The sequence below is a fragment of the Salvelinus alpinus genome, chromosome 25, assembly GCF_045679555.1.
Source record: "Salvelinus alpinus chromosome 25, SLU_Salpinus.1, whole genome shotgun sequence".
NCBI classification, from domain to species: domain Eukaryota; kingdom Metazoa; phylum Chordata; class Actinopteri; order Salmoniformes; family Salmonidae; genus Salvelinus; species Salvelinus alpinus.
Window position 1 is genome coordinate 38,447,955 of NC_092110.1, and position 27,013 is coordinate 38,474,967.

Sequence of the window (27,013 nt, forward strand, 5' to 3'; positions counted from 1 at the left end):
TATCTCGTGTTCATAAGCAACATCTTGCCTTTGGGAACCTCTTGTATCCCTTATTAGGGAAATCTTTCCGCTCTGTCTTGAGCTGTATCCAGGACATAAATAAAACATTTTCGCTCGCATCACTACTCACTGAGAAGAAATCTGCCACAGGAAATTACCATGGGTGTCGTTTCGGGTCCAACCTTAATCCAGAGTAGACAAAGCTATAGGCGGGCTGAGGATGTAGCGGCATTAGCCTCAACGCTTCATGATCAACCCTCACAGCTTATTTACAGACGGAATGTACAGTAGCTACAGTACAACATTGGCTTACAATATAGATGCTAAACCCAGTGTTAAATCTGTCATGTGAAAATCCAATGGCAATGGGCAGATTGAAGCTAATTCTGAGTACTGTGTATCTGTAGGCCTACTTAAGTATCTTGTCATATAGACTACTCAAACTTGCATAGATTTATCTTAAGAGCGAAATGCCATGTTTCAAATGTTATTAAGTCAATAACCTCAGAATTTCTTTGGAGCTAATTGACTGTTTCTCGAAATAAAAAAAAAGGACCGTTTGGAACATGTACATCTAAATGTGAGATACATCAATGGGTTCTTGACATAATATGCTACTCTGTAGGCATATTTAAAATGTTAGTCAAAATTATAAATCGCTAGCTAACAAAAAAGTAATGGTTTCTCTAGAAAAGGAACTGCTTGCTTGGATCATCTAAATCAAATGTTTTGACACAGACAAGTTGTTGATAAAGGATGATTTCAGACTGTGTCTCTGTGGCATAATATGTTGGTATTTTCAACCAATTTCTCCAATGGTTGCCTCTGAGTGTAAAAAAGCACCATTGATCTTTCCTCCAGCCTACACTAATGGGATCAGTGATGACGACGATGTGTCTGCATTATGATTCATATGTAGACACAAACCAGCTGGCGTGCCACTGATCATTCACCAGAGGAGCCTGCATGATGTCTTTATGAAGAGTAACCGAAGGAGGAGCAGACTCGCTCCCTCTCAGGTCCCAGGTGCCTTTTCTGTCTGCATTAAAAGGACAGAAGAGTGTTTATCAGCAGAAGAGCTGCCTCACCTGATGGCTACAGTGACGGTAAATTAGGTAACGGCTCTCAAATATGAGCTGGAGCTAAACTTTAATTAATGGAGGTCTGTAATTATATTTGGAAGCAAAACTAAGAGTATTTCCCAAATCTAACCCTCTGAGGCCACAATAATAAATACCAAAAAATAAGTGTATGTTATTTAGTCTTCTGTTTTGTATTTTAACCAAAACGGTATCATTTAACTACTGCTTTTCGGCCAATCTAATCTAAAAGGATAGTTGCCCGTTATATAGGCTAGTTATGTGACAATACAAAACATTTCGCTACACCCGCAATAACATCTGCTAAATATGTAGATGCTTACCAATAAAATGTCATTTGATTTGATACTGTATTATTCACAATAAATTATTCAGACTTACAGGTTCATGGCATTCGGTCAGCTTTCTATATAAAAAGGTAAATAATAGATTAAGAAGAGAGAAACGTAACAGATATTGTTTTGAATAGCGGGCTACGCACGAATCAAAACAATGCAGGCAGTATCGTAGATACATTGTATCCGTGTCATACGGTCTAGGCCAGCACCACCCTCAATTGAACAGCGCCCGTGCTATTCCCGGTCATCTAAACTTCTCCTCAACAGCAGAAGAGCTCATCACACCACGTCGACCAATAGCAAGCCAGGCTTTAGCAGATAGGGTTACTCAAACATCCATCCATCCGTTTTTTAGCCGTTGTACAATAGAACCGATCTTACTATTCCAAGTAGTAAACACGAGGCTGAATTTACTCAATTTCCCAGTTGGAAATTTCCGACAGGAGAAAAGTAACTGATAGAATGGATACTTGCTCTATCACCGATGAGCGCGCAGACGCTATAGTCATGGATTCGCCAAGAACTGAAAGACCTGCAAGGGAGACATTTCAAAGGTACGTAGCCTTTCGTTCTCTGTTCATCTAAAAAAAAAGCACGGTGTTTGTCTAGTCGGCTGTTAAATTATTCCTCTGCATCATTAAATATACATTTGTATTGGTGCTTTGTCCAGCCATTATTGCCGTTATGTCAGTGTAGGCTATATCAATCTGTCTGTCAATGAATATCAATTTTCTTTGTGTTTGTAAGCAGTTGATGACCAAAGCAATACATTTCATGGATTTCTCAGGGTCCTATTCTTCAATATTGTATTTATTATAATGTACAAACGTGCCACTGCTTACATTAATTGTAAATCAAGAGCAGACTAAACAGGAAGAAGTCCATCTTTCATTTACTCGTTTTTGGTGGGTGAGAAATACATTGATTTGTATTTGTAAAATGTGTTCTCAAATGCTCTGCAATAGCAGCCAATCTCTCCCCAGAGTATGTTTAATTGAAACGTAATAGTCCAATAACAGGTTGAGTGTGGCAGTCAATTCACCCAATCCACAACTAACATTCACTTCAATAGGCAATCTCCCAGGATCCAGAGATATCTGGTATTCCTCAGCTCACCCACTCACTCTGTGCTCTCCCAAGTCAGCATAATGCAGATATGCATACGACATTGCTGACACAATAGCCTACCGTAGGGTCGGCTCAAGGGAAACCACAAATCCACTGGGCAAAACTCCACCATGCCAGTTGTTTGATAGATAACTAATAGTCACTACATTGCCCCTGCTTTAGTTTAGCTGTCAACATTGGACATACACTATATACACAAAAGTATGTGGAAACCCCTTCAAATGAGTGGATTTGGCTATTTCAGCCACACCCGTTGCTGACAGGTGTATAAAATCGAGCACACAGCCATGCAATCTCCATAGACAAACAATGGCAGTAGAATGGCCTTAATGAAGAGCTCAGTGACTTTCAACGTGGTACCGTCATAAGATGCCACCTTTCCAACAAGTCAGTTTGTCAAATTTCTGCCCTGCTTCCCCGTTCAACTGTAAGTGGTGTTATTGTGAAGTGGAAATGTCTAGGAGCAACAACGGCTCAGCCGCAAAGTGGTAAGCCACACAAGCTCACAGAACAGGACCGCCGAGTACTGAAAAATCGTCTGTCCTCGGTTGCAACACTCACTACTGAGTTCAAAACTGACTCTGAAAGCAACGTCAGCACAATAACTGTTCGTCTGGAGCTTCATGAAATGGGTTTCCATGGCTAAGCAGCCGCACACACAAAAAAGCTTGCTGTCATTGGACTATAGAGCAGTGGAGATGCGTTCTCTGAAGTGATGAATCCCGCTTTACCATCTGGCAGTCCAACGGACTAATCTGGGTTTGGCGGATGGCAGGAGAACGCTACCTGCCCGAATGCATAGTGCCAACTGTCAAGTTTGGTGGAGGAGGAATAATAGTCTGAGGCTGTTTTTCATGGTTCGGGCTAGGCCCCTTAGTTCCAGTGAAGTAAAATCTTAACGCTACAGCGTACAATGACATTCTAGACTCCAACTTTGTAGCAACAGTGTGGAGAAGTCCTTTTCCTGTTTCATCATGACAATGTCCCTGTGCACAAAGCGAGGTCCATAGAGAAATGATTTGTCGAGATCAGTGTGAAAGAACTTGACTGGCCTGCACAGAGCTCTGACCTCAACCCCATCAAACACTTTTGGGATGAATTGGAATGCCGACTGCAAGCTAGGCCTAATCGCCCAACATCAGTGCCCGACCTCACTAATGCTCTTGTGGCCAAATGGAAGCTAGTCCCCGCAGCAATGTTCCAACATCTAGTGGAAAGTCTTCCCAGAAGAGTGGAGGCTGTTATAGCAGGAAAGGGGGAACCAACTCTATATTAAACCCCATAATTTTGGAATGAGATGTTCGACGAGAGGGTGTCCACATACTTTTGGTCTGCAGTGTATTACAGTACTTTATGTAATAGCTATGGTTAGATACATATAATTCTCTCAACATACTGATGAATTGGTTCGACTTGTGGATTAGGGAACTATTGGATAAACACAATTAACAGGGAATAATACTAATGTCCGGTTTCTCCAACACAGATGAAAACTAGTCCTGCAGTCCAGCACCAGGCCTAATTTGTGTCTGGGTAACTGGCCCTAAATGTAGAAGTATTTTTGTTGAGATGTGTGCTATAGGTGCATCTTGGGAGGTTACGAAAAGGAAGGTCAATAAAGGGATAATGTGAGATTCTGTCAGATGAACCATTTTTATATTTCTGTGTGCAGTATGAAGGAATTTAGAGTTAGTTTCGCAAGCTAATGTTAAACTAGCATTAATGCAATGAGTGGAACTCTGCAGCTTAACTGCCAGAATCTCGTAGTATCCCTTTAGGTCAGCCACAAACAAAACGACCGGCCCCGCTGGCCGCCAGTTGGGCAACTCTGCTTTAAGTTGATTTAAAAGTACTCTGAGCTCTAAGAGCGCTTAATGTTCAGGGGGGAGGGTGTTTCAGTAAAAAAAAAAAACAGAGGTCACCGAGGACAAGAAAGCTGAGCATCATAGACCATGTGTCTGCCCTATGGAAAGAGGAGCATCATAGACCATGTGTCTGCCCTATGGAAAGAGGAGCATCATAGACCATGTGTCTGCCCTATGGAAAGAGGAGCATCATAGACCATGTGTCTGCCCTATGGAAAGATGAGCATCATAGACCATGTGTCTGCCCTATGGAAAGATGAGCATCATAGACCCTGTGTCTGCCATATGGAAAGATGAGCATCATAGACCATGTGTCTGCCCTATGGAAAGATGAGCATCATAGACCATGTGTCTGCCCTATGGAAAGATGAGCATCATAGACCATGTGTCTGCCCTATGGAAAGATGAGCATCATAGACCCTGTGTCTGCCATATGGAAAGATGAGCATCATAGACCATGTGTCTGCCCTATGGAAAGATGAGCATCATAGACCCTGTGTCTGCCATATGGAAAGATGAGCATCATAGACCATGTGTCTGCCATATGGAAAGATGAGCATCATAGACCATGTGTCTGCCATATGGAAAGAGGAGCATCATAGACCATGTGTCTGCCATATGGAAAGATGAGCATCATAGACCATGTGTCTGCCCTATGGAAAGATGAGCATCATAGACCATGTGTCTGCCCTATGGAAAGATGAGCATCATAGACCCTGTGTCTGCCATATGGAAAGATGAGCATCATAGACCATGTGTCTGCCATATGGAAAGAGGAGCATCATAGACCATGTGTCTGCCCTATGGAAAGAGGAGCATCATAGACCATGTGTCTGCCCTATGGAAAGAGGAGCATCATAGACCATGTGTCTGCCCTATGGAAAGATGAGCATCATAGACCATGTGTCTGCCCTATGGAAAGAGGAGCATCATAGACCATGTGTCTGCCCTATGGAAAGAGGAGCGTCATAGACCATGTGTCTGCCCTATGGAAAGAGGAGCATCATAGACCATGTGTCTGCCCTATGGAAAGAGGAGCATCATAGACCATGTGTCTGCCCTATGGAAAGATGAGCATCATAGACCATGTGTCTGCCATATGGAAAGATGAGCATCATAGACCATGTGTCTGCCCTATGGAAAGAGGAGCATCATAGACCATGTGTCTGTCATATGGAAAGAGGAGCATCATAGACCATGTGTCTGCCCTATGGAAAGCTTGCGTTTCATAATGGAAAAAAAACAAACTACACTGAACAGAAATATAAACGCAACATGTAAAGTGTTGGTACCATGTTTCATAAGCTGAAAAAAAAGATCCCAGAAATTTTCCATTTGCACAAAAAGCTTATTTCTCTCAAATGTTGGGCACAAATTTGTTTACGTCCCTGTTAGTGAGCATTTCTCCTTTGCCAAGATAATCCATCCACCAGACAGGTGTGGCATATCAAGAAGCTGATTAAACAGCATGATCATTACACAGGTGCACCTTATGCTGGGGACAATAAAATGCCACTTTAAAATGCGCAGTTGTGTCACACAACACAATGCCACAGATGTCTCAAGTTTTGAGGGAGCGTGCAATTGGCATGATGACTTCAGGAATGTCCATCAGAGCTGTTGCCAGAGAATTGAACGTTCATTTCTCTACCATAAGCCGCCTTCAACGCTGTTTTAGAGAATTTGGCAGTATGTCCAACTGGCCTCTCAACTGCAGATCACGTGTAACCACGTCAGCCCAGGACCTCCACATCTGTCTTCTTCACCTGCGGGATCGTCTGAGACCAGCCACCGGGACAGCTGATGAAACTGAGGAAACTGAATTATGTTTGGCTGGGCCTGGATCTCCAATGGGTGGGCCTTGCGCCGAAATGGGTGGGCCTGGGAGGACATAGGCTGCGCCCCTGCCCAGTCATGTGAAATCCATAGATTAGTGCCTAATGAATTTATTTAAAATTGACTGATTTCCTTATATGAACTGTGACTCAGTAAAATCATCGAAATTATTGCGTTTATATTTTTGTTCAGTATATTGGTCAGAAAAGGCACATACAAATACTTTTCTGTCCTTTTCATAATGATAAGCCAGAGAGACACCTGTTATTGACACAGGAGGAGGGAGTGACAACGCTGGAGATAATAGTTGAAAGATCCCGTAGTCAGTGTAGCATCTCTTGCACAACTCTATGCAATGCCTTTCCAAACCTGTTTTTTTTTTTTGCAAATGCATAGAGCTGTTACCTATTGGTCTTGACTAATGATAAAAAATAAAATAAATGTTGTCCTATTTCATACATGTACACGTGTGTATTAAAACACTTGTGAATTGCAGATGTTTTTTGTTGTTGTTGCATATCCCACTCTCCCTGATGATATGCAACCACTGACACTCAGGTACCCTTGTCAAACTTCCCCATGATGCATCAGCTGCCTGCTTACTCAGTAGCCAACAAAAACCAACCACAACAATCAATATTCAATTCTGCATGTACCAAATGCATCATAATAATTAGGCGAGTGGTTAAATGATGTGATACCAAAAGAGTGGTTAAATGTGAAACCAAAGAGAGTGGTTAAATGATGTGAAACCAAAGAGAGGTTAAATGCTGTGAAACCAAAGAGAGTGGTTAAATGATGTGAAACCAAAGAGAGTGGTTAAATGATGTGAAACCAAAGAGAGTGGTTAAATGATGTGAAACCAAAGAGAGTGGTTAAATGATGTGAAACCAAGAGAGTGGTTAAATGATGTGAAACCAAAGAGAGTGGTTAAATGATGTGAAACCAAAGAGAGTGGTTAAATGATGTGAAACCAAGAGGTTCAAACAGGACAAATACTGACATGGTTCCCTCATGAACAACGTGCTTGCTAATTCCATCTCCATAAAATCATTAAACAGGCCACCAGTAGTAGTACGGGGGCCAAACATGAAAGCAGCAGTGTAAGCATATCAACACCTTTAGACCCAAATACGATGTAATATCAACGTTTAGCAAAATGCACAGCGCTGTGCCACCGAGGGTGGTACTGGCCGACAGTATGACACGAATACAATGTAGCAGGCTATCGGCATAGTAACACCCTCTTTAGACTGAAATAAAATGTCATATCAACCTTTGATAGAACGTTTCCCATGTCAATTCATATTTGAGAGATTGGCAATATCTCAGGCGATTGTTGTTTGATACGTAGCTTGCATGCAGGGGGCTCGTAACGCCTAGCTGGAGGTATTTTTTGTAACTGCTCTGTTCAATAATGAATTGGATCCACTAATCGCCTAGCTATGCAAGATTGACCTAGTTCTATTAAAAGTGGTCAATGAGAAGCAGTGAATACCAGAGTTTACCACTGCAGCAACACAGTCCTAAGGAGTGCAGTGGGCAGTACCTGCTGCTAGCACAGAAGCCCCCACCATCATGCTGCCGTCGGTGCTCTGTGCAGCTTGTGATGTGTCAGCTGAGGGGTACATGGCAACTTCTAAATTGGACAGCAAAGAAATAATGCTTTCACCTGAGTAAGTTCAGAAGCAAGCTGGTGACGCATCAGCCACCCAACAGCAACATATTGTCTAACCCCCTGCCAAAACGGTCATCTTGACGGGGTGATTTGAGTGGAACCACTACGTAGGTTTGAGAAATTGACTCCACACTTTTAAGCGACCGATACATCTTTAGACACTTTTTTATTATTAATACAGCTACATTTTGAAAATGCACAATGGCACACAGTCGAGTTGTGATGAATTTGCTGCCCACCTATCTCTCCCCGGTGGTTGGAAATGCAAATAAAACCCTCAAGTACTGCTCTCTGTTTACTTACCCCGTCGCCTTGGTGATGAGGTGATGGGGGTCAAAGAAGTGGCGTCTCAGTCCACCCAGACGACCAGGTCTGGAAAAACAACCCATAACGTCATTTGACCCTCTAACCGAAGTCAGATTGAAATTAGACTGGTGCATAAATGTCTGGTTGTCCCCCACAATGAAATCGGGGAGGGGACTGTGGATATGTTTCCGTACGTTTGTCAAATGCAATTTTGACTAAACTTGGGTGAATGATGCGTCTTGCCATCGAGATCCGGCATTTTTTTTTTAATTACACTGATTGGCCCAAGGCGGGAGCTATAGAAATTAACTGAAATCTGTTAGTCACATGCGATATCTCAATTGGCCCAAGAGGGGACGCTGCATCATTCGTTGGGGGATGACATGTTTACTGTTGCCTTGTTTAATTCGGTAATACTATAGAGCTCTCAAACTCAACTCTGGACCTCAAAGCCAGTTTCACTGCATGTTTTCATTGTTCCCCTCTAATTAGACCTGGGACACGAGGTGGGTGCAATTAATTATCAGGTAGAACAGAAAACGAGCCATCCCCGAACCTCGTAGGTTCAGAGTTGAATACCCCTGCTATAGAGTATTGTAATAACGTGCATTCAATATTAGTTACAGTTCAGTAAATAGGGATTCCGATTTAGAAACGTTACTTGTCATTAGGCCTAACGCAATTACTAATAGTGCTTAACGTATTCAGCTCTCTCTCTCTCACTGATAGTCAGCAGAGTTTCATTGTGTATAGTTTATGTCCTGTTCTTTAGAGAAAACACGAGGAAGAAAAGCACATAACTTAACCCATAACATCTGTGCAATGCACTTCTTCCATAAACATGAGTCATTCTTCATCAGATCCACTGCAGTCTCCATCAACAGGACTCTCTTTTGGATGCTGAAATGCAGGCAGGGCAGATGGAGCATCTCTTGGACTAATTGGGCCTTCAAGCAACGGAACAATACTTTAGATGTCATTCCTTACCTAATTAATTTGGTTTGCCAAATTGGGTTTCAAGCAACGCAACAATACTTTGGAAGTCACCCCTTACACAATTCATTTGGTTTACCTACTCAAGGCTTAGTAAAACTGTTGCAGCCAGGGAAGCAGCTGAGCTGAAACATTGATTATCGAAAATTATGGTGTACATTTGACAATGACAAACTCTGCCACTGTAGGGATTATAAATGAATACACTTTCCCCCCTCTGTCTTTTCACAGTGAGATACCGGAGGTGTCACTGTGTCCTCCTGACAGTGTGTGCCCGGAGGCCCAGGCCACTCGGATCCAAACCGAAGGGGACCAGTCTGACAGTTGCAGCCTCCCCAGACCCTCCTCCTCCACCTCCTCCCAGCTCTACCACCAAGTCTCCCAGGGATGCACCTACCATTCACAGCAGCACCGACAATGTCACTGTTGTGGCCATCACAAGCCAATCAAAGGCAAAGCCTGTCTGGAGTCGCACCCAATCACTGTGGGTCCTCCTCACACCGACTGCTCGACAAGCGCTGTCAAGACGGGTCGCAGCTGCAGCCCCTCCCATGTTCCTTCCTGTCACAACGCTGTCCGCTGCCACTGGCTGCACGGTTCCCATGACGGCGGTGGCCCCCACCAGTCCAAACAGCATCATGTGGTCACAGTCAGGTCTGTAGTCTGTATGCTGTACACAAGCATAATTATCATGCCATTTTTTTTTTAAAAGGTCAATGACGCAGAATTATTTGTCTATTTTAGGGATGATGGACTCTACTGGATCCCTAGAAAGTCAGTATCCACGACAACAACATGATTGTGTAACAGCAAAATGACCTACAATTTCCATTGCATCCTTAATGTGCACAGTGCATGGCAGTAAATAGGACAAAAAATATATTTAGTCTTTCATTTAGCTATACAACATGGTTCTAAGCTCAAAATTGTATTTCATTAAGCTATACAACATGGTCGTACGCTCAAAAGTATTTATCTATACAACATGGTCGTAAGCTCACAATAGCATTGCATAACTCAAAATATGAGTACTGGTGACCAATGTTTTGAAATTTAATGTTAAATGGTGTACTTAACTGAAAAATACTTGAACCATGAGACTTTCCTAGCACACCGACCGAGTGAGACACACAGTACAGTCCTTTTACTATGCAAAGCCCATTAGAGATAAGTGTCACTGAGATCCTCTTTTCCTGTGGCATTTTCTTGACAGTTACTCCCAGGTGGTAGTGAAGTATCCTCTGGTGGTGCTCGTCGCATGTGCAGTAGTCCTCCTGGGATGCTCCCTAGCCGGCCTGTTGATTGGTCCCCTGCCAGACTTCTCTGACCCGCTGATGGTGAGTGCCTCTCTGCAGCACTGTCGCGTTCTCTGCCAACTTCCTGTCAAACCGAAAGCTACTGTAAACCCCTTTTTTTAGCTCGTCCCTTGCCTCTTTGAAAAGCTGCCGTAAATAAAGTAGACCCGGCAGATCTCTCAAAAAATGACATCTTGTCAGCTCAGAAATACAAGTGTAACCATATCAGTGCAATTGCAGGTATAACGAACAGTCAAGAATAGTTACATAAACAAATTGAATTACCATGTGTGTAATAAATGTGTACAGTTAAACTCATGGCGATCAACATGTAATGACCATGGCAGAGACCAGGGTAAAACATCTTGAAGAATATTGAAGACAACGCTATATCAATCAACACTGTATGTACAATGTCACTATCAATTTTAATTTTCAAAGCATCCATTCTAGTATGTCACTACACCTTAGCATCTAATCAGTCTTTATTCACCTACTGTAGGCCAAACAGTCAGCATTAGGCGTACATATTTCTCATGTAAATTAATTCAGTATTGTTTTCCTGCTCCGGCTGTCGTCAGATGTTGTTGCGTTGACTTTGATGTTTTTAATGCAGGGGTTTGAGCCTCGAGGAACATACATCGGGGTGCGACAGTCCGCCTTGGCCAAGCTTCAGCAGAACACAGGGCCTGGAAACACACTGTCTCTGATACCGCAACACCTCAAAGACAAGACAGCTGGGAGGTACTGTGCTAAAACCGGAGGAGCTCTCCACCACACACAGAGAGCCCTGCACAAAATGGCTGCTACAACAGAGTAGAACCATGGGACATTGTGATCACTCAGCCGCAGATTATAATTACTCACTAAAACAGGCTACAATTTGGCATCTTTCAGTTCAGAGGCACGATAGAGATGGAACAGGGTTACACTTGCACATGATATAGTATAGCTACAATTTTTAAATGCTGGATAATTGTATAGGGAGTCCATATGTCCATTGTTGCTTGGGGTGCTGATTTAGCTATTGTGTGATTGATATGAATTGTATAGATGTCTCATGTATAATTGTGTTGTGTTCATGTTTATTTTATTGAGCTATGGAGACGGTAGCGGAGGGGATGCCGGTGGGAGCCAGGAACAGTCGTCCAGGCAACGGTCTAAGAGAATGCTAGACAGGGATTCGGCCCAAGACACATTCCTCTGTGACGCTCCAGGTAGGCAACTAACATGTCTCTCTGCTACTAGAGCAATGTTCCTAAAACTTTAGCAGGAAACATACCCATAATGTATCAATCAAAAAAATCTAGGTATCCACGAGCTACTTCATCATTCCAGTGTTCACTTTCAGTTATGAGCAAAACATAAGCAATCCCTCTAGATACATTTTTGTAAGTGGAGACTGAGGACAGTCTTTGTTGAGGGGTGCCATGTTCTTGACTCCATCTGTGACATCACAGGAGAGCGCTACGCCCAGCTTGTGTTCCGCTCTGGAAACTCTGCCAGTCTTTGGAGCCTGAAGGCGATCTACTCCATGTGTGAGATGGAGCAGGCCAGGGTAGGTCTTCATGCATCTTCAAAATCAGCAGACCATCTGCCATATATCCACCATTACCAACCAGACCACAAAATCAGGGAGCCAACTCAAACAAATGAAATACCTTTCTGGGCTACAGAACTTGGCAGGCACTAATAGCACACATCTTAAAACGTTTATATTTATTTGAAAGAGAACAAAAAAAGGTGTTATTGATCCCCATTAGCTGGTAGATGAAAATAAGTTATGTGAAAAGTTGCTATAAAATCTGTCCCTTTCAATTTACTCTTGTAATAAAAAGATATATGGAACATCAATTACATTGATTTTGCCATAGGTGGAGGGAGAATAAGTCAACAGAAGTGTGTAAATGCCAAACTTCTCTTCTCCATGTTTCAGATTCGTTCACAACCCCACTTCCAAGATCTCTGCAAGCAACATATCCGATTGGAAGTGGACGGTGCCATAATCAGGGGAGGATGCTGTCCAAGTTGGTCACTGGGAAACTACCTGGCACTTCTCAGCAATGCCTCATCCTGTCTCAGCCTGACCTCTGTGCAAGTGTCAGAGAGTCTGAGCCTACTACGCTATTGCGCCCCATACTACCACGATGGGAGGCTGGTGGCGTATTGTGCAGAGAGGGGCTCGCAAGGCAACTGTGCATCTGTGCCGACTCGGTGCAAACACTCTCGTGCCGTTTTCCAGATATTGCATTACCTGGTTGATAAGGACTTTCTAGGGCCACAGACAATAGAATATCAGGTCCCGTCACTGAAATATAGCCTCCTGTTTCTACCGGTGGAAAAAGGAGATCACTTGATGGAGATATACATGAACAGCCTTGAAGGTCGTGAGCTTACATACAAGAACACTACTATTACAGGAATGGACCTAGGCATCAAGCAAAAGCTTTTCAAGTATTACCTGGCTAGGGACTCCATCTACCCTGTTCTGGCTGTAGTTTCACTGTTCCTCACCATAGCCCTTTATTTGCAGTCTCTTTTCCTATCAGCTCTGTCTTTAGTTGCAATTGTGGGTTCTCTCTTGACTTCCTATTTCTTCTACAAAGTGGTTTTTCAGCTGACATTCTTCCCTTTTCTCAACTTAGCTTCAGCTTTCATCCTGTTTGGTAGTTGCTCTAACCACGCCTTCACTTTCATTGATTTCTGGAATCTACAACTATCCCAGAATCCACCCGTTTCTCTAGAGATAAGAGTCAATCGAGTTCTCCAAGAGGTCGGATATTTGATATTGGCATCAGGCCTGACTTCTAGTGCCACGTTCTTCTCGGGGTTCCTGAGCAGCATCACGGCAGTCAGATGCTTTGCTGTGTACCTGGGAACAGCTTCCTTAATCTGTACTTTTTCCGCCCTTGCGTGGCTGCCCAGCTCGCTCATATTACGCGAGCGCTACACTGTGCCTGCCTCAGCCTCTGTTACCGCACAGGCATGGAAGCCTTGCTGCACGAAAAGTATTGGCGGGTTCTGGGACACAAGCTCGCGAAAGCGTTGCCTCTTCACCTTGGGTCAGAAGCTACGAGGGTTGAAGCGGGGACTGTCCGACACCTCCAATTTACTTTTCCTGAAAATCCTCCCATGTGGAGTGGTCAAGTTCAGATACATTTGGATCTGCTGGTTCGCAGTGTTGGCCGCAGGAGGAACATACATCTCAGTTGTAGACCCTGGTATGAGACTACCCACTTTAGACAACAGGGCAACTCAGTTATTCCGCTCTAGCCATCCCTTTGAAAGATACGACGCTGAATATCGCCACCAATTCATGTTTGAACGGCTGGTGAACGGGGAGGACAAGCTCATTACATTGACTCTTGTATGGGGAGTCATCCCAACCGATAACGGCAATCACTTTGATCCAAAAAGCAATGGATCTTTAGTTATGGATCCAGAGTTTAACATGAGTAGCCCAGAGGCTCAGGTGTGGTTGAGAGACTTGTGTGGAAGAGTTCAAAACCAAAGTTTTTATTTACCATCATCATCATCATCTGAAAACGAAGGCTCAACAGACAACGTCTGTATTGTCGAGCAACTCGTACACTGGGTGTCTATTCGACGATGCTCAGAGAGTGAGGATGCCTTCCATTTTTGCTGCAATGATATTCCCTTTCCTTACCCACCGGGTGTTTTTGAACAATGCCTGAGCATGATGGTGGCCGAGCGGCATGCAGAGGGCTACGTGTCCGAGGTTGGAGGCCTACATTTTGAGGCAGATGGTCGAATAGCAGCCCTGGTAATGGTATTTAGAACTACGCACCGCTATAGCTACAACTTTAGTCACACCACCCTTTTCTATAATGATATTGTGTCATGGTTTAATGGTGAAATGTCTGGCGCACCACTGGGACTAAAGGAAGGATGGTTCGTGAGCCAGTTGACACTATTTGACTTGCAACAATGTCTAAGCTCAGAAACCCTTGTGGTCACTGGGTTCTCTGTAGCCCTAGCGTTTGCATTGCTTCTTCTGACCACATGGAATATTCCACTGAGTATTTATGGCACTGCTGCTGTTGGAGGAAGTGTTTTTGTCACCATCGGCCTCCTGGTCCTTCTAGAATGGCAGCTTAGTGGTGTGGAGGCACTCTTCATATCAGCTGCTGCTGGGCTGTCTGTCGACTTTTTAGCCAACTACTGCATATCATATAATTCAGCTCCACACTCTGATAGAATTGGAAGAGTTGCACATTCTCTGAAAAGAATGAGCTGTCCTGTAGCAATAGGATCCGGGGCCTTCTGTTGTGTGGGCATCGCCATGCTCCCTACTACTGCCTTGTTGTTCAGAAAGCTGGGGATTTTCTTATTTCTGGTGAAATGTGTAGCATGTGGATTTGCCACTTTCTTTTTCCAATCCCTATGCTGCTTTTTCGGTCCTCAAAAGAACTGTGGGAAAATAATGTTGCCGTGTTCATCTGAACCGGGGACTGAAAGTCTGCCCTCCTGCTCAGCAGCAGAACCTAGGTCCTCGACCTGCGCAGCCAACGGGGCTTTTGGAAGATCAAGAGTTCGAAGGAATTTCAATAAAGACGAGGGTAATTACCTTTACCCGAACCATCAGCGTCAAAGACAGCGACAGGCAGGGGGCGGAAGGGAGCCTGAGCAGTATGAGCTTCAGCCATTGGCCTGTCAGCTGAGTGACAGCTTTGAGAACAGCACGTGTACTAGTAAGCTATCCAACAGACCCTCAGTTCTCTCGGATGACATCCAGTTCGGTGGGCTGAGTCCCAGGAGGGATGTGGAGAGGAGCAACATTGAGGCAGGTAGTGAAGAGCTCTGTGGGAGGCACCACAAAGGCTGTCACCCACCCCCAGCTTTGCAGACCTCTTCCCCATACAAAGAAAACACCCTAGGGCCTGTAGTAGCTCCTCCAGGTGACCTGGCTAAGGAAAGGCTCTTGTGCAAGACGTGCAGAGGACAGTCTGCTGGCATTAAGCACTGGAACGTATCGCTGTCCTCTTCCTCAAGCATGGAGGACACCATCATTAGTCAAACAATAGAAACAATTTACCAGCCATCCCTCTCAAAGGACGAGGCCCCTAATAGTACCTTTAAGCGTCACCCTCACAAACGCCTACTGTCATCTCAGAGTTCATTTGACGGGTTAGAGGATTCCAATGAGACTTGCCTGAGTGACATTGAACCTGGACCCTCAAACCAACAGACTTCTATTGAAGCAGAGGGAGTACTGGAACCACAACCAGGACACCTTAACGGAAAGAGAGACACCCTACGTCTCTCCCTGAGAGAGACCACGTATGAGACGGCCTCTCCGGGGTGTGGGAGGGGCCGTACGAGCCAGAGTGAAGGACCAGTGATGTTGCCAAACAGTAAACCAGATTTGCCTGATGTGTGGATCAAACGAGATGGGCAGAGGGAAGATAAAAGCTGAATCGGATTTCAAAAGATAATGTCTAATCTAAGCATGCAGAAGTTTTCAGTTTATCATCTGTCCGCTTGATTATTTCAGTCAGAAACTGCAGAATGTTACGTTGTGAATAAGATTCTTTGTAATGGATTTACACATTTTGGAAAATTCACAGCTGGACAGACACTGGAACGTGGATAATCACTGGCCTTTTTGTTATTCGACTGTACTACCCTGCTCCATATCCATCGTCTGGTTAGATTCTTAGACAATAATGTAATTTGAACACTTTACAATCATTTCAAAATACATTTTAGATGTGAGGGAAGGGGCTCTTTTGTTTGAACACAATGCGATTGGCTATGTATTCCACACCCACCATCAAAACAAGACATTTTATCATAACATGGTGATGGAAGTTACATCACTACAAGTAGATTAGAAATGGTGTGTAATGTCAAATACATTTTGTAAACCACTTCACTGTTAGAATGTACAACACTCATTGCTGTTGTACAAAGTCAATGCCAAGAAATGTAACATTAATTTGGTGACTTAAGACAACTCTGTGTGTATGAATTATTTAGGGGACCTGAACAGCACTGTTATACACTTACAGTAGGGAGCTGCAGATGTATATAGTGAGCCTTATCCTTTGATAATGAAAGAACGAAGGTCTTGTACACGAAACCAACTGATGTATTGCCAGGCCTGAATCTGACAAAGGTGATTTTACCAGCTTGGTGGCTCCTTCCATCATTAAACATGACTTGTAGATAACCAGCTTCCCAGCACAGTTCAAAGAAATGTAGAATCAGCGTTATCTGTAGAGTAATACGATCTCTACTAAGGCTTGACTGGGTAATCAACAAGTGTAGTTCTACATCCACAGAGCAGCCTTCACTACATTTCACCACCTCCTGGAACATCAGATTAAATATATATGTTTGCCTTGACAGAACACATGCAGTATATGGATCATGGTGTACAATGTGCAGCATGTGCCAAATCTTTGCAACAGTTGTTTTTCCATGAATAAAATGTAAATGTGTTTTATGTGAAAGGGATTATCCTTTACAATAGTGGCAAAATGGTTTCAGAGTTGTATTTTTGGTTCAAAATACAACCCAGAATAATGTATGTATTAAGGGTTTAATTATGGAAATGACTGCAAAAATGAATGCGAAGAATTGACAAGAATTGTATAATGTGCCTACAAGCAGGGTTATTTTGAAGTTGTCTCATCCGAAAGGGTTTCCTTTTGACAACTGATTCAGTGATCATAAATCTTGGATGAGCTTTTGAAATAACCTGCCTTAGAGAAAGGAATGATAGGACTTAACTTTAGGCTTTTGAGGAGCAGAGAAAACAGAAAGGTTGCAATGACTATTAAACTTGAGATAACACGGTACTTGTACTCATTTTCACATGGTGGAAAGTAAAAAAAAAAATAAAAAAAATGTGTATTTTTTCCTGCAGAATGGGTTGTTTTATTCAATGTCATGAAAATATAATTTCATTGTCAAACTTCATGAAAATGTTTATTTGGTTTTCAATTAGAAGGGCTGTTGAAAATAAATCCTAGATAAACATCTTCCTGGCTTAGAGTCCAATGGAAAATATATGGTCCGATGTAATATATCCCTTAACGTGAGTTAGAGGGAAATGAATTATATAATTTAAAAACAGAATTATTCATGATTTACAGAACCGTGAGCCATAGAACTAACAACCGAGCTTGGTTCACCAAGTGTCCAAAGACACTTCAACAAAACAACAATAGTGATATTTTGCATCCTATTGGGCACATCACATTATACACTGCCTGCACTTCTGTTGTACAACATCACTACAGTGCCTTAGTCTTCAATCCAGTCATCCTTGGCCCAGTCAGGTAGGCGAGTTGAATATTCAAAGTCTGGTCCTTTATAGCGTAACGCATGGAGGTACATGATGAGCTCCTTCTCAGTGGGGTCCGGACGGACAATCTTACATTCGCTACACAGAGGGTCTTTCGTGTTTGTAGCAGCTAAGTGAGAAGATTCTGTGGACTCTGTTTGATCCCCATTTTCATCAGTTGGTCCGGGTACTGCACCGGGTAAGGCTGGACTGCTGTGGACCTGATTTGCACTCTGTTCTACGTCACTCAGTGTACAGTCACTTGAAACAGAATTGCAAACACGTGGCAACAGCTCTGGCTGAGGTGTCTGAGCATCTTTGCCACAGACGTCAGTACGCACATTGCTCACCTGTACCATTCCCTCATCTGGGATGTCTAGGAGATGAAGACTCTCCTTCAAGCGATGTTCCTCCAGAATCGCTTTGAGAAGCTCATCGTCGCTCATGCCCTTCAGGCCTCCCTTTGCCCTTTGGGGACCCCAAGCAGAGGAGCCATAGACAGGGTCGTTGAGGATGGGGTAGCCCAGGAACTGGAGGTGGACGCGAATCTGGTGAGTGCGGCCAGTGAGAGGGAGGCAACGCACTACACTAGAGTGGCCGTTCCAGCTGAGCCTTTGGAAGACTGTACGGCAATCCTTGCCTTTAGGATGCACTCTGCACAGTCCCACCTTGAAGGAGACCACCAGGATGGGCTCCTCACAGATGATCTCACCCTCTGGGAACTCCCCTTCCACTCGACAGACGTACTCCTTCTCCAGCTGTAAAAGATGACAGACTATCAGTCACTTATATCAAACTTTAACAAAGTACAGTGGGGAGAACAAGTATTTGATACACTGCCGATTTTGCAGGTTTTCCTACTTACAAAGCATGTAGAGGTCTGTAATTTTTATCATAGGTACACTTCAACTGTGAGAGACGGAATCTAAAACAAAAATCCAGAAAATCACATTGTATGATTTTTAAGTAATTAATTTGCATTTTATTGCATGACATAAGTATTTGATCACCTACCAACCAGTAAGAATTCCGGCTCTCACAGACCTGTTAGTTTTTCTTTAAGAAGCCCTCCTGTTCTCCACTCATTACCTGTATTAACTGCACCTGTTTGAACTCGTTACCTGTATAAAAGACACCTGTCCACACACTCAATCAAACAGACTCCAACCTCTCCACAATGGCCAAGACCAGAGAGCTGTGTAAGGACATCAGGGATAAAATTGTAGACCTGCACAAGGCTGGGATGGGCTACAGGACAATAGGCAAGCAGCTTGGTGAGAAGGCAACAACTGTTGGTGCAATTATTAGAAAATAGAAGAAAATAGAAGAAGTTCAAGATGATGGTCAATCACCCTCGGTCTGGGGCTCCATGCAAGATCTCACCTCGTGGGGCATCAATGATCATGAGGAAGGTGAGGGATTAGCCCAGAACTACACGGCAGGACCTGGTCAATGACCTGAAGAGAGCTGGGACCACAGTCTCAAAGAAAACCATTAGTAACACACTACGCCGTCATGGATTAAAATCCTGCAGCGCACACAAGGTCCCCCTGCTCAAGCAGGCGCATGTCCAGGCCCGTCTGAAGTTTGCCAATGACCATCTGGATGATCCAGAGGAGGAATGGGAGAAGGTCATGTGGTCTGATGATTCAAAAATAGAGCTTTTTGGTCTAAACTCCACTCGCCGTGTTTGGAGGAAGAAGAAGGATGAGTACAACCCCAAGAACACCATCCCAACCGTGAAGCATGGAGGTGGAAACATCATTCTTTGGGGATGCTTTTCTGCAAAGGGGACAGGACGACTGCACCGTATTGAGGGGAGGATGGATGGGGCCATGTATTGCGAGATCTTAGCCAACAACCTCCTTCCCTCAGTAAGAGCATTGAAGATGGGTCGTGGCTGGGTCTTCCAGCATGACAACGACACGAAGCACACAGCCATGGCAACTAAGGAGTGGCTCCGTAAGAAGCATCTCAAGGTCCTGGAGTGGCCTAGCCAGTCTCCAGACCTGAACCCAATAGAAAATCTTTGGAGGGAGCTGAAAGTCCGTATTGCCCAGCGACAGCCCCGAAACCTGAAGGATCTGGAGAAGATCTGTAGGGAGGAGTGGGCCAAAATCCCTGCTGCAGTGTGTGCAAACCTAGTCAAGAACTACAGGAAACGTATGATCTCTGTAATTGCAAACAAAGGTTTCTGTACCAAATATTAAGTTCTGCTTTTCTGATGTATCAAATACTTATGTCATGCAATAAAATGCAAATTAATTACTTAAAAATCATACAATGTGATTTTCGGGATTTTTGTTTTAGATTCCATCTCTCACAGTTGAAGTGTACCTATGATAAAAATTACAGACCTCTACATGCTTTGTAAGTAGGAAAATCTGCAAAATCAGCAGTGTATCAAATACTTGTTCTCCCCACTGTATATGTTATGTTCCCTCCCAGAGAGAGATTATACTTGAGGCCCTATTTAATCCAAACTGATGACCAGATTTCTTGGATAAGTTAATAAAAAATAAATATTATTAGTAAACACAATGTCCCTTTTCGATTGATTAGTGCACACTGGACTAGAGGATGTCTTACCTGTCTGTCTCGCACCAACACATCCAGTTTCTGGGACACTTCCAAAGTCCGGGCGAAGAGCAGCACTCCAGATGTTAGGCGATCCAGCCGGTGAACAGTGTGAAGGCCACATATGCCCCGTTCCTTTCCCAGGATGAAAATGACCGTGTTGTGACGGAAGCGCCCACAAGGATGAACTGGCATTGAGGCTGGCTTGTCAACTACCAAAACCTCCCCATTATCTTCCAAAATCTCCAGTGGCCGTCCGACTACAGGCGGCTCATGGCGATGCACTGTATTCCTTAGGAAGTCATTGTTCTGAGGGGGGAAAAGACAAGTCTGACTATATTTATTATGCACAGAATGTTTTTCTTTTTTATGTAGGGACAAAGTTAGATAGATACAACAGTCTATCTAATTCAAGCCAACATAATCAGTATCCATCTAATTCAAGCCAACATAATCAGTATCCATCTAATTCAAGCCAACACAATCAGTATCCATCTAATTCAAGCCAACATAATCAGTATCCATCTAATTCAAGCCAACATAATCAGTATCCATCTAATTCAAGCCAACATAATCAGTATCCATCTAATTCAAGCCAACATAATCAGTATCCATCTAATTCAAGCCAACATAATCAGTATCCATCTAATTCAAGCCAACATAATCAGTATCCATCTAATTCAAGCCAACATAATCATAGAACGAGTCAGGGACGAGACAAATATTTTACTCACCCTGAGTGTTACAGAGAGGTCATCCATTGGTGTTTCATTGAGTCGGATGCGTCCTAGTTTGGAAGCCATAACGTAGTACTCCAACGGCTCAGCTCGGAATTCACTGCTGAAAACATCGAGAAGACTTTTCCCAATCCAGCGTCCCTTGCAGTACGTTTTGAAGTCGAAGTAGTATGGGCGCACTTTGCGTAGACCTCCTTCAAAATAGTATGTTGTTTCATCAAAATGCTCTTTGCTGAAGCTTACCCCGGGGTTACGTTTTTGAGGAGGAGGAATGTATCTCTCTCCTGTACGGAGTTGTTTCTTCCCACCCCCTCGTCGTCTCTTTCCACGACTACTTTTCTCTGGGTCTTCCTTCTCTTCGCTCTTACGTTTACAAGTTTCTTTCAACTCGTCTGTGGTAGAATTGACTGAAGTGTTTGAGGTATTTACCGCCGACACCTTCGTCATTTCTGTCGACTCCATTGTATGCGACATTACTGTAAAATGGTTTTGATGCAAACGTGGGCCAGATGACAACTCATTTACTGAGTGGTAAAGTGTATGTTTTTTTGTCACTTTACAAATTAAATCGCTATAATTTGTGACGTTTGTCAATTGCGCATTCCAAGGTCTAGCACGTGATAGTGTTCTGTTATTAAGCGTTATTTCGCGTTTGTTAAAGATTTGGAGAACATAGAAAATGTTCTTGACATAACGTACCATCAAATTTAAGAAAGAGTATCGTTTTCTCTAGGGAGTTCTGTAAAACCACTGTTTGTCGGTTAAAGGTAAATAAAATAACCTGTAATATGTGTCCAAACTACTCACATGTATCTCCCGGAAACAGCTATGAAAGTATGGGTCTCCCTTCCAAATGACTACGGGCACTCGTCGATGACGCCCCTGTGTGTTAGTAGTCCGTTTCAAAGCCTTATGAAATATCCTCATCCTCCTGACACTGAATATTGCTTCACACCTAATGCTTCACACATACAACATAATAAAATCATAGACCTAAATAAATAGCATTTATGATCTCTTATACAGGCAATGGTTAAATTGATAGAAGCAAAGTGTATAAAAAAAAGCCCAAAGCCAAACAATCCCATCTCTCTCAAATAAAACAACATTATGTCCCATACATTTACACACAAACAAGCGTTTTCATTACAATATTTATATTAATAAATTATGACATTACTGTATAATCATTTCAGTATAAAAAAAATAAAGACTAAACTGCATCTATTCTCATCGTTATGTAAAAAGGGTTGTTTTTCTGTTGCCGATACAGACTAATTGTAATCATTTATAGGTTAGACTATGTTTACTTGCATTCACATCAGACATTAGAACAAAATTAATGTTCACTTTTATCAAGACATCTTCCTGTTGGTTGATGAAGTACGATCACTCAATTTGTATGAGGGTTGTCATATCCCTTTCATTTTTTGTCAAATTAAATACATGAATAAGCCGACCTTTCAGCTAGACATCTGTGAGGAACAAACAGTGGGTCGATGTTTTGAATGCATGTACAAAACGGGAGCACTTAAATGAACGATTTTAGCAATCACAGACAGAGTCATTAATCCAAAAGCCCTTGGCAAACCTCTTCAACCCTCTGGGATAATGTTCATCTGCTGCCCAGTTTTAGTCAATAAGCAAATGGGAAGTGTTGCTAGGCAGCAGACAGACGGAGATCTAAAAACTCAATAGCTGCTGCACCAGCACCACCTCCTGCAAGGGCAACCACACCACACAGCACCACCTCCTGCAAGGGCAACCACACCACACAGCACCACCTCCTGCAAGGGCAACCACAGCACACGGAAGTCACCTCCTGCAAGGACAACCACACCACACGGAAGTCACCTCCTGCAAGGGCAACCACACCACACGGAGTCACCTCCTGCAAGGGCAACCACACCACACGGAGTCACCTCCTGCAAGGGCAACCACAGCACACAGAAGTCAGAGCCCCCCTCTGGAAAGAAAAACACAGAACAGCATCTCTCAAGAGATCAACTCTAGATGTGGGATGATGAATAAAGGCAAAGTCAGGCGGTGACGAAACTGACATTAGTTAAGGTTTAAGATTTTCATGACCTGCCCATTTATCTGCTTTACACTGTATACTATATATACAATTTATGTAGCTAGTGTATACATACCCTTTATATAGTGAATACATACCCTTTATGTGGTGAATACATACTCTTTATATAGTGAATACATACCCTTTATATAGTGTATACATAACTGGCCAATGGTGTCGCTTGTCAGTCAAGGGAACATAGATCACCCCCATGAAGGCTTTCAGACCAACAGGCAACTCCAGTCTCCCACCAGGCTCCAACTGATCCAAGAGCTGCAGCATTAGAGCACATGTTGAGTGTAAATTACTGTATAAATGATGAGCATGCTAGCAATATTGGTTATTGAAGGAATTACAAATGCTTTTCGTTCAGTATGGAAAATGCACTAACTTACTTTCCTTCCTTTGTAAAAAGACAAAGTTGTAAGACAATAGGTCGTCACCAATAAAACATCACAATAAGGTGCAGAACATTCGATTTGCCTGCTGGGAGGCAAGGAGACCCCCCGACAACTGTGTGCCGTTTTCAAGGGATTGTTTAATAAATGTTTACTATTTGGTTGGAATACTGTCGCCTCTTGAAGAGCATAGTGAGAAGTAAACATTTCTGATGATTAGATGCAAAACAATTAGCTCTATCATCAGAGTTCAAATCAAAATAAAATAAACTTTATTTGTCACATGCGCCGAATACAACAAGTGTAGACCTTACCGTGAAATGCTGAATACAACAAGTGTAGACCTTACCGTGAAATGCTGAATACAACAAGTGTAGACCTTACCATGAAATGCTGAATACAACAGGTGTAGACCTTACCGTGAAATGGTTACTTACAAGCCCTTAACCAACATTGTAGTTCAAGAAGAGTTAAGGAAATATTTACCAAATAAACTACAGTTAAAAAAAATCTTAAAAAGTAACACATGAACATAGCAATAACGAGGCTATATACAGGGGGTACCGGTACCGAGTCAGTGTGCAGGGGTACAGGTTAGTTGAGGTAATTTGTACATATAGGTAGGGGTGAAGTGACTATGCATCGAATATGCATAGAGTTAGAGTGCCTTGCAAAAGTATTCTTCCCCCTTTGGTATTTTTTCCTATTTTGTTGCATTACAACCTGTAATTTAACCCTCCTGTTGTGTTCGTTTCATGTTAATTAATTCTGTGTTCCCGGTCCAAAATGACCACCCCATTATAGCTGATTATAAATCCATAATAATACATATATTATCACCTAATGTTGTGTTCAATCTTTTTATCAACTTCAAGTTCTTGTGAACATTACAAGTTTTGAACTTCTATTTGCTATTTATGGCCTGTAGGCCTCATTGACCTGAGCTCATACAACTTTTTACTTGAGTAAAAAAAAGCATCATGTATGGATTATTTTGACTATAACAAATACTCAGATGAAACATATTGTGCTATTTATCACAAACTACTTTGTGTCAAAGTTTAACCAGGACTCTATCCTCCTCACCAGTGTCGTGATCAAAGATATGATCATATTAAGATCATATGAGATATGAGAGCCTCCCATACAGTATATTGTTTGGTCATTGTGCTGCCACAGAATGAATTGTGAGCAAAGCCTCAAAAAAGCTTTATATACCAGAGCTGCGAGAAAAGTTCTATATATTATTGAAACAATGTTGCGATTGTTTGTGAGAATGACAACAGGTGTGGTTCCTGTGGGGGAAAGATACTATTGAGGAAAGGTTCTCAGACCTCAATCTAATTGAGAATCTGTGGTATGACTTAAAGATTGCTGTACACCAGCGGAACCTATCCAACTTGAAGGAGCTGGAGCAGTTTTGCCTTGAAGAATGGGCAAAAATCCCAGTGGCTAGATGTGCCAAGCTTATAGAGACATACCCCAAGAGACTTGCAGCTGTAATTGCTGCAAAAGGTGGCTCTACAAAGTATTGACTTTGGAGGGGTGAATAGTTATGCATGCTCAAGTTTTCAGTTTTTTTGTCATATTTCTTGTTTATTTCACAATAAAAAATATTTTGCATCTTCAAAGTGGTAGGCATGTTGTGTAAATCAAATTATACAACCCCCCCCCAAAAAAGAAATTAATTCCAGGTTGTGAGGCAACAGAATTGAAAAATGCCAAGGGGGTGAATACTTTTGCAAGACTCTATATATGCTATAGCAAGTAACTGCATGCTTTCATGTTCAGACAGTAGCCTAACCATGTAAGTTCAGATATGTGAAGTTAGCCTCAAGATATCTCTCAATATTGGCCATCATTATTTGGATATAAAATTAAGGTGAACTATACATGACAAGTAGTGGTTCAGGTTAATTTCCCCAGCCTTTGTCTGCTCTGCCTGTCAAACAACAGAAGGGCGCAGTTGCCGATGTAACGTTACTGTTAGCTGAAAATGTTTACTTTGTAAGCTACAGGTAGAAACTTTGAACAGTTGGCTGAACATTATGGTAAGTACTGTAGACCTAATGAACTGTATTCTCCAACCAACGTAGGCCTACCTAGCGAAGTTAGCTAACATTATCCCCTTTTCAACATTGTTTTTAAATGTTAATTATATCACGATTGCTGCTGACAGACATGAATAGGCTATATTCAAATCAAATTGTATTAGTCACATGCGCCAAATAAAACAGGTATAGACCTTACAGTGAGATGCTTACTTACAAGCCCCTAAGCAACAATGCAGTTTGAAAAAATATGGATACGAATAAGAAATAAAAATAACAAGTAATTAAAGCAGCAGTAAAATAACAATAGTGAGACTATATACAGGGGGGTACCGGTATAGAGTCAATGTGCGGGGGCACCGGTTAGGTAAGGTAATATGTACATGTAGGTAGAGTTATTAAAGGTACCATGTATAGATGGTAACAACAGAGAGTAGCACCTGTGTAAAAGAGGGGAAGAGTGGGGCAATGCAAATAGTCTGGGTAGCCATTTGATTAGATGTTCAGGAGTCTTATGGCTTGGGGGTAGAAGCTGTTTAGAAGTCTCTGGGTCCTAGACTTGGCGCTCCGGTACCGCTTGCCATGCGGTATCAGATAGAACAGTCTATGACTGGGTCGCTGGAGTCTTTGACCATGTTTAGGGCCTTCCTCTGACACCGCCTGGTATGGAGGTCCTGGATGGTAGGAAGCTTGGCCCCAGTGATGTACTGGGCCGTTCGCACTACCCTCTGTAGTGCCTTGCGGTCAGAGGCCAAGCAGTCGCCATACCAGGCAGTGATGCAACCAGTCAGGATGCTCTCGATGTTGCAGCTGTAGAACATTTTGAGGATCTGAGGACCCATGACAAATCTTTTCAGTCTCCTGAGGGGGAATAGGTTTTGTCGTGCTCTCTTCACGACTGTCTTGGTGTGCTTGGGCCATGTTAGTTTGTTGGTGATGTGGACACCAAGGAAGTTGAAGCTCTCAACCTGCTCCACTGCAGCCTCGTCGATGAGAATGGGGGTGTGCTCGGTCCTCTTTTTCCTGTAGTCCACAATCATCTCCTTCGTCTTGATCACGTTGAGGGAGAGGTTGTTGTCCTGACACCACACGGCCAGGTCTTTGACCTCCTCCCTAAAGGCTGTCTCGTCGTTGTCGGTGATCATCGGCAAACTTAATGATGGTGTTGGAGTCGTGCCTGGCCGTGCAGTCATGAGTGAACAGGGAGTACAGGAGGGGACTGAGCACGCACCCCTGAGGGTCCCCTGTGTTGATGAGCAGCATGGCGGATGTGTTGTTTCCTACCCTTACCACCTGGGGGCGGCCCGTCAGGAATTGCCAGG

General features: G+C 43.0%; 2 protein-coding genes across 2 annotated transcripts; one reads left to right on the forward strand and one right to left on the reverse strand.

Moving 5' to 3' along the window:
• Positions 1-1,401: 1,401 nt before the first annotated feature.
• Positions 1,402-17,008, forward strand: LOC139553923 (protein dispatched homolog 2-like). Its single transcript, XM_071366706.1, has 8 exons — positions 1,402-1,992; positions 9,476-9,898; positions 9,989-10,018; positions 10,458-10,581; positions 11,156-11,283; positions 11,638-11,756; positions 12,000-12,097; positions 12,476-17,008. The coding sequence occupies exons 1-8, from the start codon at positions 1,901-1,903 to the stop codon at positions 15,974-15,976; spliced, it is 4,515 nt and encodes a 1,504-aa protein (XP_071222807.1). The 5' UTR covers positions 1,402-1,900; the 3' UTR covers positions 15,977-17,008.
• Positions 17,009-17,414: 406 nt separating this feature from the next.
• Positions 17,415-22,016, reverse strand: rpusd2 (RNA pseudouridine synthase domain containing 2). The gene is made up of 3 exons (XM_071366707.1): positions 21,163-22,016; positions 20,441-20,737; positions 17,415-18,609 (listed from the first exon to the last, which is right to left on the reverse strand). The coding sequence occupies exons 1-3, from the start codon at positions 21,865-21,867 to the stop codon at positions 17,812-17,814; spliced, it is 1,800 nt and encodes a 599-aa protein (XP_071222808.1). The 5' UTR covers positions 21,868-22,016; the 3' UTR covers positions 17,415-17,811.
• Between the last annotated feature and the right edge of the window lie 4,997 nt (positions 22,017-27,013).

What these genes read in the sequence shown, in the direction of transcription:
- LOC139553923 (XM_071366706.1), top strand. Translation starts at nt 1,901, where the DNA reads ATGGATACTTGCTCTATCACCGATGAGCGCGCAGACGCTATAGTCATG. An exon ending in ATTCCTCTGTGACGCTCCAG is followed by an intron (nt 11,757 to 11,999) that starts GTAGGCAACTAA and finishes GTGACATCACAG; the next exon opens with GAGAGCGCTACGCCCAGCTT. An exon ending in GTGAGATGGAGCAGGCCAGG is followed by an intron (nt 12,098 to 12,475) that starts GTAGGTCTTCAT and finishes TCCATGTTTCAG; the next exon opens with ATTCGTTCACAACCCCACTT.
- rpusd2 (XM_071366707.1), bottom strand. Translation starts at nt 21,867, where the DNA reads ATGGTACGTTATGTCAAGAACATTTTCTATGTTCTCCAAATCTTTAAC. An exon ending in ACCTCTCTGTAACACTCAGG is followed by an intron (nt 20,738 to 21,162) that starts GTGAGTAAAATA and finishes TTCCCCCCTCAG; the next exon opens with AACAATGACTTCCTAAGGAA. An exon ending in TGTTGGTGCGAGACAGACAG is followed by an intron (nt 18,610 to 20,440) that starts GTAAGACATCCT and finishes CATCTTTTACAG; the next exon opens with CTGGAGAAGGAGTACGTCTG.